The sequence below is a fragment of the Chaetodon auriga genome, chromosome 21 (assembly GCF_051107435.1).
Source record: "Chaetodon auriga isolate fChaAug3 chromosome 21, fChaAug3.hap1, whole genome shotgun sequence".
NCBI lineage: Eukaryota > Metazoa > Chordata > Actinopteri > Chaetodontiformes > Chaetodontidae > Chaetodon > Chaetodon auriga.
In genome coordinates, this window is record NC_135094.1 from 22,353,435 (window position 1) to 22,367,221 (window position 13,787).

Sequence of the window (13,787 nt, forward strand, 5' to 3'; positions counted from 1 at the left end):
AGCACAAAGAGATTGCCAGAATATCACAAGAACATCTGCTTTTAGAGGGCAAATAATGCTTTGTCTCATCCCTGATAAGAATCTCATATCTGTAAGATCTGGAGCAGTTAATCACCTTGATGATCCTTTTGGAGCACAGAGAAAGTTTAGAACCATATAAATGACATGCAGATATAAAAGGAATTTGTAAATGCCCATGCAAATAAACATTAATCATCGCAACGGATTCCTTGCAAATTAAGCAAACACACACACAAACAAAAATACTATTTTCACAACATTCCTGAAATTAAGTGTTAGCATTAACTTGCTATCTTCCATCGTTTAGGTTTTGCCATTTTTAATCATCTGAGGTAAATGTTTTCCATGGACTGGTCCTCATTATAGGTCTAAGTAATTGTTCAACATGGAGCCTCTGTTGTCCAAACTAAGAAAAGCTGTAGCTGTGTCCCAATTCAGGGGCTGCATCCTTCGGAGGATGGATTTGAAGGCCGATTACGTCATAACGCTGCGCGAAGGCTGTCCCAATTCGTCCAAATTCGAAGGATCCTCCAAATGCAGCCGGCAAATGCGTCCTTTTCCCTGTATTCGGAGGATGCGTCGCTACTATCCTTCTCGACCTCCCATATCCCAAGATGCTTTGCGCACCGATAGTTTTTTTTTTAATAATGGCGACCTGTTGATAAGAGGAGCTCAGTTAACAGTTAGCCTTATAAACCCTTCACTTACAAATGTTACAAGCTCGCATGTCAACTAATATCTTATTTTGGGTGAATACTCGATTCTGATTGGCTGCAGGGTGTCCGTTAAAAAGTGTTGTAGGACACCTATAAAAAAGTTACGGTCAAATAGCCTGATTGTTCTAAATTTTTGCGCTGGCTCAAACGCTAGTTGGTAACCGTGGCAACAGAAACTCAGAACATACGTTATTTCACAGTTTATTTATCACAACGGCAAGACAGTAGACAACATGAGTGATTTTATAGTTTCCTTTAACCACATTTAATGATCAGAGTGAATGGTGGATACTATTTCTTGCAATAAAAATGATTTAGGAAACTATCTGTAGACTTCGAGTCGTTGAAACAAAATTTGGCATCATCCTCTGGACACACACAAGCGGTAAGAGGTGCACTTGCCTCTGAAATGATACTTTGTATCACGTAACATAACGTTAAGCAATCATGTCACTTCCCTCCACTAATTAGGCCTAATATAACAGTTGCGCTGACCGAGCTGCAGGTTCTGTGGCCAGAGCCGGTTACCTTGGCAACGCGTCACAACGAGCAATATTAAATAGTCCACTCAGCTGCGTCTTGTGAAAAACTTACGATTTTAACGGTAAAAAAACAACATTAACGTATTAATAATTGATTTAATATTTATTTCTTTCGTAAGTGACCATGGTATAAGCGGGATAATGCCCTTAGAGGTGTCCATTATCAGAAATGAATGGACGACGCGGAGGCGTGAAGATATTCACATCAGGTGAATTTGTAAGTTGTATAATAGGCTACATTTCGCGCCTCTTACAAGCGATAGGAGCTGTACGGGCGCATCTCTGCACCCCGTACGTGTGTTTTTCCCGGAGGATCCTCTGAAGGACCCAGCCTCCAGGGACCGCGTAGGCTGGGTCCTCCGAAGGATGCAGCCGCTGAATTGGGACACAGCTAATGACAGGGCCTGCTAGGAGATGACAGCAATATCTAGTGTTTAAACTAGAATGTACGTTTTACATACAGCACAATTTAGCACAAATATGCTTAAGTCATACTGTAGTTTATTTTTAAAAATTTGTTACGTCCTTTTAAAAATGGGCAGTCTGGCTACCCAGATCTAAAGGTAGGCACCACATGAACACAAATTCAACAAGAAAAACAAGACAAAATTCTTAGAACTGGACTAAGCTGATACATACTTTATACACTTCCCAGTAGTCAAAAATACATTGGCAAAGGCAAGCATGGATAGATTTCCAGATTGAACCTCAGTCAGCTGCTTCCAGGTGATCATACTGTAAAATCACATACAGTTACTCAAAAAATATTTACATAAGAAATCAAAAGACATAAAATATAAATCATAGATGATAAAGCACAATACAAAAAAATCTTTCTCAGAATTATTCCCAGAATCTTGCGAACTCTTATATTCCTGTTCAATGATTACACATTCTAGGTTCATTAAAATCTTATCTCATCTACAGCAAATACTCTCTTCAGGCTGATTCTGAACAAGGTGTCTGTTTATCCCCCTACCTTCCTCCCCTCTCTTGCTTTGTGTGTGCCAGGGTCCTAACTGTGCAGCAGACGTTAATGAATGTCAGGTGTATTTGGAAACATCTCAGGGTTGTCAGAATGGAGGAACATGTGTCAACACCCCTGGATCATTCACGTATGTCTTGAACTCCCTATAATATTCTATTGTTATGAATACTGAATGTTGTTTGCTTTTTTTTTTGTTTCGATTCGAGCCCAATTTGTTGAATACTATCAAGGAATGTTGTCAGGTATCTGCACCTTAAAGATTATAGTCTAGACCTGTTCCATATGGAAAGTCTGCTGAAACAGCTTTTGTTATGATTTGACACTATATAATTGAATACAAGCTTTGATTTTGAAGTACAGCTCTGCTGTGTCACATACCCTTCATATTAGCAAATTAATTTGCCAATAGTTGCTTTAGAATGCTCACAATATCTGAATGTTATTATAATGCACACAGCATACTTTACACTTGGTAGCTAGAAGAACAAAATAATGCAAAAAAATCTGACTGAAATGTGACATGCCAGATTCAGATTATGAGTGTGTGTGAATGGTGTGTATGTGAATGGATAATGCTCATAATGAGCAGGTGGCTTAACAGACAAATATGTGCATCTCAAAACACAAATGTGTGTGTGAATGGGTGAATACAGACTTGTAAAATCAGTATATATTGTAAAAATATTGTATTGTAGTTAATATTGTAAAAGTGCTTTGCGTGGTCGTCAGACTAGAAAAGCACTATATATGACACCCTGAGTATGTAACACCCTAATCCTATAGATGAAGCACAGATATATTATTTTGCTGAATGCTGGGCCAGATTCCGAGGTTCAACTGCTGGAGCACGATGGCTGATAAATGAGACATACTCACCAAAATTTGTTTCATAACATGTATTGAAAATATTTCAAATACGGTACAACCTCAACCTGTCAGTACACAATTACACACACACACACAAAAAACAATATTACAAAAAAAAAAAAGAGAGAGAAAAAGGGCCCAATTCAGTGGAAATTAAGAAAACTGGCTACAACTGGGGTACCTGATTTAGTCTTTGTACTGTCAGTCAACACCTTTAACTCGGTCCAGTGTCAAAATGTCCTTCACTCCTTGTAGGATATAAAGAGGCGCAGCAAAGTCTGATTCTGTCATACCGCTCGAGAAGAATCGGCAGAGTTCACAGTCCATCCAAAGAATCTCAAATCTTCCTAACATCCATCAACATCTCAGGGGATGCTGGAATGGTGGCTCGCCATCTCTGGACTGGACCCGGATTGTACATCAAAAAAAAAAACAAAAAAACCTGACCTGTATAACAGGGTCACATTGACATTCAAAAGAAACTCTACATCCAACTTTTCTTCCTTGATGCATCATTCTAATAAATTTTCATGAATTATTTCAACAGTGTACAGAAAATGAACCAAAAACATTAATAAGAGCTGTTTCTTACCAAAGGGAACAATAATCAGGGCTCTTCTGAAGCCTCAAATCGGCCGCCGTGTCGCGCCGCAGAGCAACTACAGAAAATAAAACCCTTTTTCTGAGTACATTGTTCTTACAGAGTATACAGCTACGCTTGGTACATGAATGCACACACACAATACTCTCAAAATGAATATAACCCACACTTTTTTATACAAAGTTACAACCAACTTAATACAGCTAGTGGGAAATTTAGCTCTCTCAATTTCACATGTAACACTCATTCGCCTACCGGCGCTAGCCGTTAGCATACCACTGTTGTGGGTCTACCTTAATTTCTCATTCAGAAACAGTTTAACTCAACAAAAAGTATGCCGGTAAGTTCAAAAGTTTAACCCAACAGGACAAAGCTGCTTCAAGGTTTATATAAAAGTTTCTTTAACAAAGTCCCAGCAGGAAAAAAGCATCCACGTTTTCTAACTCAGGGGACGGAAGTTTTGTTTCCTTTCAGCCGCACTCACGTCGTCTCCCTCGTCTTACTACTGGCAGCGCACCCGTGGGGGCGGAGCTAACTTCCGGTTCACCTCGTGGATTTTCAAAATAACATCTTCCTGCCTATTATTTAAAACAGAATCGCACTAATTTAGCTTTTGAGTCTGCTGCGTATTCTCTGTACACAATTACAGGCAGAGCAGTTGCTAAAGCTTTGAACCAGTTAATTTCCATCTTCGGTATTCTTAAGATAGTACAAGAGTGATCATGGTTCAAATTTCTCCTCTCACTGTTTTTCACTGTCCTAAAACAGCTTAATGTCACACCCAACCAGTCATCCGCTTACCATGGTTAGAGTCAGGGGGCACTGGAACACTTTCACCAGATACTCAAGTTTCTATTGTGGGCATACTACATCAAGCTGAAAAAGGACTGGGAAGGGGGTTTACTGTGGCTGTTGCTGGCAGCATGTGAGGGAATACAGGAAAGTAGTGGTTTAGTCTAAATGACCTTGTGTTTGGACACATGGTCTGGGGTCCAGCTGGTTGCAGCTCTTGGCAAGATGAAAAAAATTGTATGATTGTAAAGCCCAAAGAGTATCGCCAGTTCAAATGCTTGCCCAACTCTACCGTTGGCCTAGATGCACTGTTGCAGAAAAATGCTTATGGATTTTACTAATTTGCATGGCTGTTAGATGTCAGCACAGTTAAACTGTCAGATCTATCCATCAAATCCATGCTACATCATGCTCTTAAATTTTGAATTGTAGCCTGTAGTCTACCTCTCCTAACATTATCAATCTACAGTAATACATCAATATACAAACATAAAAACAAATAGATAATTTAATAAGTTGAATATAACACACTCGACTTTATGCAAGTCATTAGGATCAATAAAAGAGGACGAAATATTTTCCTCTATTGCAGTGAGAAGAAACAGATGAATGGCCCGAAATTAAAATTCATATACTAAACCATACAATGCTGCTGAACTGTATGGGATGCACAGTAGTGAATGCCATCTGTGTGAGAGCGGCTGTATGTAAGCATACTCTGCAATTGTCGTAGAGGTTGTCTGTTGTACAGTATTATCAGCATGCACGGACACATAACGCAGTGTCTTTATGGCACTTTATTTATGGCACTTTATGGGTGTTTTATTTATAATTGTTGCTTGTCATCGACTCTGACTGCTTTCAGTTGAGAGAGCGACTTTATTGCATTTGGGAATATTTTCAGCAGCGCTGTTTGATGCCTAATGTTTGGGGAAAGTAACTCTGCTGTCATGGGTTCACAGTGGGAACCCGCAACCACACAATATTGAATACATAAACAAGATCCCAGTAATCAAATGGAGCCTTCTAAAACGCAAAGTTGTGCTTGCATTGGAAAAGAGTGCATTTGCTTAAAATGCATGGCTGCACTTTGAAAACATGCTGTGAACAAACAAAACAATGCCTGCATAACTTAATACAAACCTGCAGCTGAAACAGATGTAGCTTGAAAAATTAATCTAATTTAACACTAGGTCTGTCATTGAATATACAGCTTGTTTTATACAATATTACCAAATGTCATAAAGGGGGTTTAGCACCCAATTACAAAACCACCACAACACGGGTAAAACTTTTGTCAAACTTTAAATCTTAAATTGACAAAACCAGGTTAGCAGCAACCAGTACAGTCTCTGGTATTGTGCAGGGAATAAAACATCCAGCAGTCACATGCCGGCAAAGACTTGGGATGTGCAGAATACAAAAGTCTCAGAGTCACTGTAAGTGTTTGGTGTGGCAAACACCAAACACTCAGGCAAACAATATCCAGGAAACAAAAAGCAAGACTAGTGGTCAGGGACAAAAGGCTAAGGTAGTTACCGGGGAACAGGAGAACAGGCAGGGTCAGCAATGGGAGATCAGTCCATGAAATTTAGCTGGAGAGTCTTGCATAGAACAATGACAGTCTGGCCAAGAGTGAGTGTGGCAGAGCAACTTATATATTGCACTGATTGCTATGAGTCTCAGGTGTGTGATCAGGTGAGCAGGCAGGTGGGCATGGCTGAGATTGGAAAAGTACTGAGGGCACTGGTGAGCAGATGAGTAAACAATGGCAGTATGTAAGAACTGAATATACAACCAAATGTCTGTCTAACACAGGCACAAAAGAAAAAAAGCTGCTGGGCAGCAAATTACAATCGCAGCCACGTGTGGCTACTGAACTAATTTAGCTTGCATTTTTGGGAAAAATCCGAAGATTCACAGATGTTTTGAGATTAAACTGTAAACATGTATACTGCCTTTGATTTCGATAGGGGCTGTTTGAAAACCAGTGTACTAGCAGGCTATGTCGGGTTGATTAGTAGACCTACTAACATTAGCAACCATAAGCTAAAACACTCACTAGAACATTAGAGTTCAAATGACAATTTTGACAAATTCTCCAGTGTCTTAGCTTACAATTCTTTGATAATAATTACCATTTAATACAAGAACTTTAGATGATAGTCAACTTATGCACGTATGCTACTCAACTGCTGCTGCCACTACTCCTTCTACTGCTGTTGTTGGTGCTGCTCTGAAGAAATTCAAAATAAAAGAGAAATGTGGCTGTTAGATGGTAGGCTACAATATGCATGACCTAAAGTCAAACTTTTTTAAACCATGAGGCATAGCTGGCCACAGCGTTGCCTTGTTAATAAATAACATTACATTGCATTTGTCAAAACAAAATGTTCTGCGCATAAACCAAGAAGCAATATGCCAGCAGAATTATTGCAGACTGTTACATTATTTTATTTTAATTACACGAATAATGAATTGATTGGTTATGTGAAGGGCTAAATTATTATTATTATTATTATTATTATTATTATTATTATTATTATTATTATTATTATTAAAGCCATAACTGCTTCCTTTGCCTTTTTCCTGAAAAAATCATGATAATTGATTAAAAAATAAATAAATCCATTGTTATTTGTTTATTTTTTAAACAATAGACTTCATTATTTTTGATTATATTCATTTATACTTTGATTCTTCTGTATTAGGCTATACTAGTAAAGAAATAACATTATTACTGTGTTTTAGAATTTAAAAAGTCTATTATTATTATTCCAATGGCATAGTGATATTCTGCTGTTGTAGCAATCGTCCTCATTTCTTTGAGTTGCCATCACCTTCAACCTACCTGACCATTCCGTGGGTGCTTCTGCCCCGGAGAACTGTTGCTTACTTGTGTGTTTTTTCCCCACAATGTGGTCTACAAACTGATAAAGACATTTTCAGTCAGAAATATATTTTTTTATTTCCATAATCTTTGTTAAGTTAATGTATGATCTTTAGTTTGTTAGTTATGATGAAGATCTTTCTGGTTTCTATTGTTACTTTTCTATGGTGGTTTCTATAAAAAAAATGGCAGGCATTCTATAGACATTACATTCTCAGAGGAAAGTGCAATATTTTAAGTTAATTTCTGCATTAAAATGCATTTTGGTGACATTTCTATCACAAAATTGCCATGAGGCTCCAGGAATGTTCCATGTCAGTTTGTATATTATATCCCTAATTCATATAGATATAGAGATAAAATTAAAAATCAGCGGAATTGCCCTTTAATCGCCTACATTCAATGAGTCAGTTTTGACAGCTGCCTTCAGCGCAAATGCTACTGGCTACAGGAACTGCAATTCCTATACGAAAGGTGCTATACAAACAAAGTTTATTATTATTATTATTATTATTATTATTATTATAGCTACCAACATTTTTGCCATTTCGGTTTCTGTGCAGCTGTAACTGTTCTCCAGAATGGTCCGGGATTCTCTGTACTGTGCGTTTTGATGACTGCAGGAATGTAGGACAGGACCTGTGTGTACATGGCACATGTATCGATGCAGACCGGGATATGCCTGGACAGGTAACCAGTCACCTAACCAGTCCACTTAACACGTTCAGAAAATATATTGCAGAATCCACAGTATCAGCTGAACAGAGAAGATGAAAATCCACACAATTACATGTAATTTATACTGAAGGTAGTTTTTACAAAGTCAACAAACAAAAAAAAAAACAAAGACAAAAATTGACACAAGTAACAAGTTTACACAAGTTTAAACAAAATAGGTTGTTGTATGGTTGTGTTTTTGTTACCTATATAGCACAGTATAATGGAAGGATAAATTGCCTGTGACCTACCTGAAACAACTGCTCTTATATCACAATTCAGTATTATTTCATTTTGTTGTTGTGTTTCAATGATTCTTTTTTACTGTAGATATGATTTTGGTTTACAGAATTTTCACACTGTGACTGTTTTTTTTCTCTATAAACAGCCTAAATACCAGTGTATTTGTGAGAGTGGCTGGGAGGCTGCAGCTGGGAACTTGGCCTGTGTGACTGATGTGAATGAGTGTAACCTACCTAAGAAACCATGTTCCACCAACCCCACTGTTCCCTGCTACAACACTCAGGGTTCCTTCTACTGTGGAGGCTGTCCTGCTGGTAACACCCAATAACTCAACTCATTCTAGGCTCTTATTTTGTGCTGGGGTGGGCTAACTGACTTTGTGACTTTGAGACCAGAAGCATACAATGAATCTTATAGTATAGTATAGTATATTAAAGTATATTAAAGTATATTATAGTATAGTATAGTATAGTATAGTATAGAAGAGTATAGTAAAATTGAGAAAACAGGCTTGGAGCAGGAGCAATTTGGGCTGAAACAGTTAATTGAGGATGCAATCAGAGTCTTGGAATAGTTTTCCAGCTCCTATAACTGGCCACCACTATGCCCCTAGGCTGTCCAAAGGACTGAAATAAGCAAGGAATAGAAATGTCCAAACAGAACCGAATGTAGCAACTGACTGCATCTGTAGGTGAAGTCAGACCATCTCTGTTTTAGATGCAGTGCAATGCAGCAATGTAACTACTGTATGAGAAACTACATTTAGTAACCAGACTGTATGTGTATATCCTGTACACACACACACACACACACACACACATACATATATATGCACATGCATGACTGTATATCTTCTTACTAAGTGTAATTTAGTTGTCCATAATTATTCCTTCCTTTAGAGCAACTTTGAGATAATTTGTTATACTTTATTGCCTATTTAATTGTTTTAATCTGTTCTAATTTGAAATATTAAATAGTATTTCATTTTTGCAAATCTCTATTGCATACTAAAGATGAACCTTCAACCTTGAAAGTAGCAAAAAGGGTGTAGCAGGATGGCCCATCACTTAAAAATCAAATTGAAAAGATGAGTTTACACTCAGGGAGTTCAGATTACCAAAAGATGACTACTAGCATGAGAATCCCTGTTGCTGGCTCAAATAAGTTACACAATTCCTTTTGCATCTTGACTGTGTGCTCCCAAAGGTTGATTTACAGACTGAGTAGCATCTGAATTTGTTTCTCGCTCTCTCTCAAATCTTTTGTCACCAACATACGTCCATAGATCGTCCTCCTGAACCGTAAGTGAACTGCCCTCTTCATTTTAAAGGTGATAAATGTCTCTCCCAGCTGTAGTTGCTAACATTTTTTCATCCTATTAAAATTGTATTAATTCTGCTTCAGCCTTCTTTCTGATGGAGTCACGGGTTGGTATTCTAGCCGTAGAGAACAAATTGCAATGAAAAAAGGAAGTCGCCAAAATGAGTTAGCCACATTACAATTGCACTGTTGCGTATACACACAACTGGAAAAAAATATACCTCATACTGTAATTTTGTGAATTGTCACTGTGTGTGTGTGTGTGTGTGTGTGTGTGTGTATATATACACACACACACACAATATATATACATATACAAGTGTGTATATGTATATACACTTCTAAATGTAGCTAAATGTAGCTTCATGTATAGTAGCTTAATGTATAGTCTAAAAAATGTTGATTTGTGTAAATTATAATACATTATTTGTATTATGTTTCAGGTTGGCAAGGCAATGGCTACAGCTGTCAGGATGTGGATGAATGTTTGACTGACAATGCCAGCTGCTCCACCACTCCAATGGTGCAATGTCTGAACACTATGGGCTCCTTCTACTGTGGTCCCTGCCCTCCAGGTATGAGGATAGAAAAAGAGTTACAAATGTAACTAGACCAGCAGATAGGTATTAATGGGGTCCAAGCCCCTTGCATAAGTGACATTTGGCAGCGTTAAGTGTTTTTTTCTCTGACTTTCTGATGCGCAGACGCTTTCAGCAGAGAAGAGCATGAATAAAAAAAATTATACTGGGAGCCAATGCTCTGTGTCAAATTTGTTGCCCCTAGCCCAGTTGGGCTTTGACTCCTTATAACATAGCATTATTTATTGTGATGTTATGTGTAATTCTGCAAATAAGTAAAGTTAGAACAGGCATAAATAGTCAAATATTGATTGTTGTTCATGGCATAAGTTGCAACTTACAAGATTACTATGCTATGTGTAAATTTGCAAGTTCTGCCAGAAATAGTAAAATCTTGTTTTCTGTGTCAATAGTTTAAGAGAGATGATCTAAATGTCCAGTAGCAGTAAATGGAATATAATATTCATAATTATTTTTTAGTGTATAATCACCAGAAAATAAGAATCGTCTTTTCATTTTGTGTTTTTACCTTACAAGGAGGCTTTTATACACTATATAGAGGGATCAGATCTCCTTCCACAGAGTCCAATATGTGGTAGGGGCCACCGTGGGGAAGTGGTTCTTTGGGTAATTCTTGCAGATAGCTTGTCCTCTGTGCCAGTGTTCAAAGCATAGGACTGAAGTTAAATTTTATTGTGTCTTCTGAAATTCTATTCTTTGATCACTGCTATGGATTCCTTGCAAATTAAGCAAATGCAATTCACCTTGACTCATTTTTCCAAAAATCTCGAAATTTTCCGCACTCACTCGCTATCTTCCGTCTTTTGAGGTTTCACTTTAGTTGCATTTCATTCTTCCTGTGGTGCAGGATGAAGACCTACAGATGTCAATCAGTGGAACACCCCACAGAGCAGGATTAGTTGTGGCTGATTGAGAGGCTGATTTCAATGTAAAGCTGAGAGCCTTTTAGGAAGAAATGAGAGTTTGAGCCACAAGGTAACATCAGACCAATCAGAATTCCCACACAAACACTCCACAGCAAGAGACAAAGTATGAAGCCCACTAATTCACTTCACGGATACAATAGCCAGACAGTCATATCAAGTCAGGTCCAGGGGTCAAGTCCCATGCAGGCACAATGAGGATATGCAGGTGTCTCAATTGCAGAACCCCTTCCAGAAAACAACCCACCAAATAATTAAGCTTTACTATCTATTGCCAACTAAAACCTGCTGAGTCAAGATGGCTGCAATATATAACTTAGTAGTAGAGACTAAGAACCCCTGATTCAGAAACAGTTGCAAAAACTTGGGCTATACAGGAAAGGAACAACACTAGAGGCCCACAAGTTGACCTTTACACAGAAGAAAGGCATACAGGAGGCAGTTTCAGGGGTTTCCAGGGATGTATCAGCACATCCTGATCCAACGGACTGGCTGGTTCTGACAAGAAGAATGACAAATCCAAACAACGTCTGAATATTTCTGACACATCCTGGAGAACAAATAATCTATCTTTTTTAAATTTTAAAATAGTTGTGTGACATTACTGTTAAAGGTGAGCCTCTTCTTGTTGACAATAGATGTAGAGAGCCTAAAAACAACCTGTGATGCTCTCCCCTGAGCAAGTCAAACTTTTAGGTGACTGACTCCCCTGAGACTCCCATGGGTCCTGAGCAATGAAAGCAACAAATAACCACTACCACAGTAAAAATCTGACCAGTTTAACCAGAAATAAAAAGAAACTGTCACCATCTGCCTGATTTTAAAGATAATTCTTGTGTTTCTGCAGGTTATGAGGGGGATGGGATAACATGCACCCAGATGAGTATTTGTGCTGCCAATAATGGAGGCTGTCACCCTTTAGCTACTTGCTCCTCCAGCCCAGGTAAAAACAAAACATATTAATAATTTTATCACTATATTTTTCATAAGGGATAGGGCATATGGAATATTATTTGTGGTTAAACTAATTAAAGACAATCATACATAATTCCATCACAACACTGTGTTTCACAAATAGATGACAGTTGGGATTGTACAAATATTATTAAGGGAGAAGAAAGAATTATATATGTTGTTAATTTGCTGAAGGGAGGATAGTGTGACGTTTTTGGGTGAACAGGGGAGGGTTGTCTTTATTTTCCCAGCTTAAAATAAAAAAAATTTAAAAAAAAGAGGAAAAAGACAGTTACTCCAAAAAGATGGCTTTTGTGTCCCGTGGGTAATTTTATATTTTCAATAAAATCAAGTGCTAAAACCAAGACACCAATCAGGCATAATATTATGACCACTGACAGGTGGCGGGGTATATTAGGCAGCAAGTGAACATTTTGTCCTCAATGTTGTTGTGTTAGAAGCAGGAAAATGGGCAAGCATAAGGATTTGAGCGAGTTTGACAAGGGCGAAATTGTGATGGCTAGACAACTCTGTCAGAAGCTCTTGTGGGGTGTTCCTGGTCTGCAGTGGTCAGTATCTATCAAAAGTGGTCCAAGGAAGGAACCAGCGACAGGGTCATGGGCAGCCAAGACTCATTGATGCATGTGGGGAGTGAAGACTGGCCCATGTGGTCCGATCCAACAGACAAGCCACTGTTGCTCAAATTGCCAAAAAAAAAAAAAAGTTAATGCTGGTTCTGATAGAAAGGTGTCAGAATGTATAGTGCATTGCAGTTTGTTGCATATGGGCTGCATAGCTGCAGACCAGTCAGGGTGCCCATGCTGACCCCTGTCCATTCCCAAAAATGCTAACAAACGGCGCATGCGCATCAGAGCTGGACCATGGAGCAATGGAAGAAAGTGGCCTGGTCTGACGAATCACGTTTTCTTTTACATCATGTGGATGACCAGGTGTGTGTGCGTTGCTTACTGGGGGAACACATGGGACCAGGATGCACTATGGGAAGAAGACAAGTTGGCAGAGGCAGTATGATGCTTTGGGCAATGTTCTGCTGGGAAACCTTGGGTCCTGCCATCCATGTTGATATTACTTTGACACGTACCACATACCTAAGCATTGTTGCAGACCATGTACACCCTTTCATGGAAATGGTATTCCCTGATGGCTGTGGCCTCTTTCAGCAGGATAATGCGCCGTGCCAAAAAACAGAAATGTGACCAGCCACGAGAAAACCAGCAACAACGATGTCTAACACATGGAAATCTGAAAATATTTGAAGATGTGGCCATTTGAATGTAGGCACTCCTCAAACTACTTTAGTGAGAAATCCAGCCTGAAAGATTCTCACCTACCAGGGGAGCCAGGTAACACAGTGCTGCTCATTGCATCTCATTTACATAAGTCCAATTCCTTACTGATCTAGCTATCAGTGACATCTAGTATCTGTTAGCCTGCAGGACAGAAACTATTGTACTAGTTTGAACAATGATTATCAAATGGAAATGGGAACTTTTTTTTTTTTTACCAAAAGCCCCTGAATAATACTTTATTCATGCACCCAAAGGTGTGTTATTCACCCGTGGGTGTGTTATTCATGTACCCATAGGTGTGTTA

General features: G+C 38.6%; 1 protein-coding gene across 1 annotated transcript in view; it reads left to right on the forward strand.

The window, feature by feature from the left end:
- Positions 1 to 13,787, forward strand: part of cubn (cubilin (intrinsic factor-cobalamin receptor)) — a 220,026-nt gene that overhangs the window by 12,822 nt on the left and 193,417 nt on the right. The window contains exons 6-10 of the mRNA XM_076721417.1: positions 2,291 to 2,394; positions 7,981 to 8,107; positions 8,523 to 8,691; positions 10,141 to 10,272; positions 12,067 to 12,162. Coding sequence (XP_076577532.1) covers positions 2,291 to 2,394; positions 7,981 to 8,107; positions 8,523 to 8,691; positions 10,141 to 10,272; positions 12,067 to 12,162 — 628 coding nt within the window. The remainder of the gene's footprint in view (positions 1 to 2,290; positions 2,395 to 7,980; positions 8,108 to 8,522; positions 8,692 to 10,140; positions 10,273 to 12,066; positions 12,163 to 13,787) is intronic.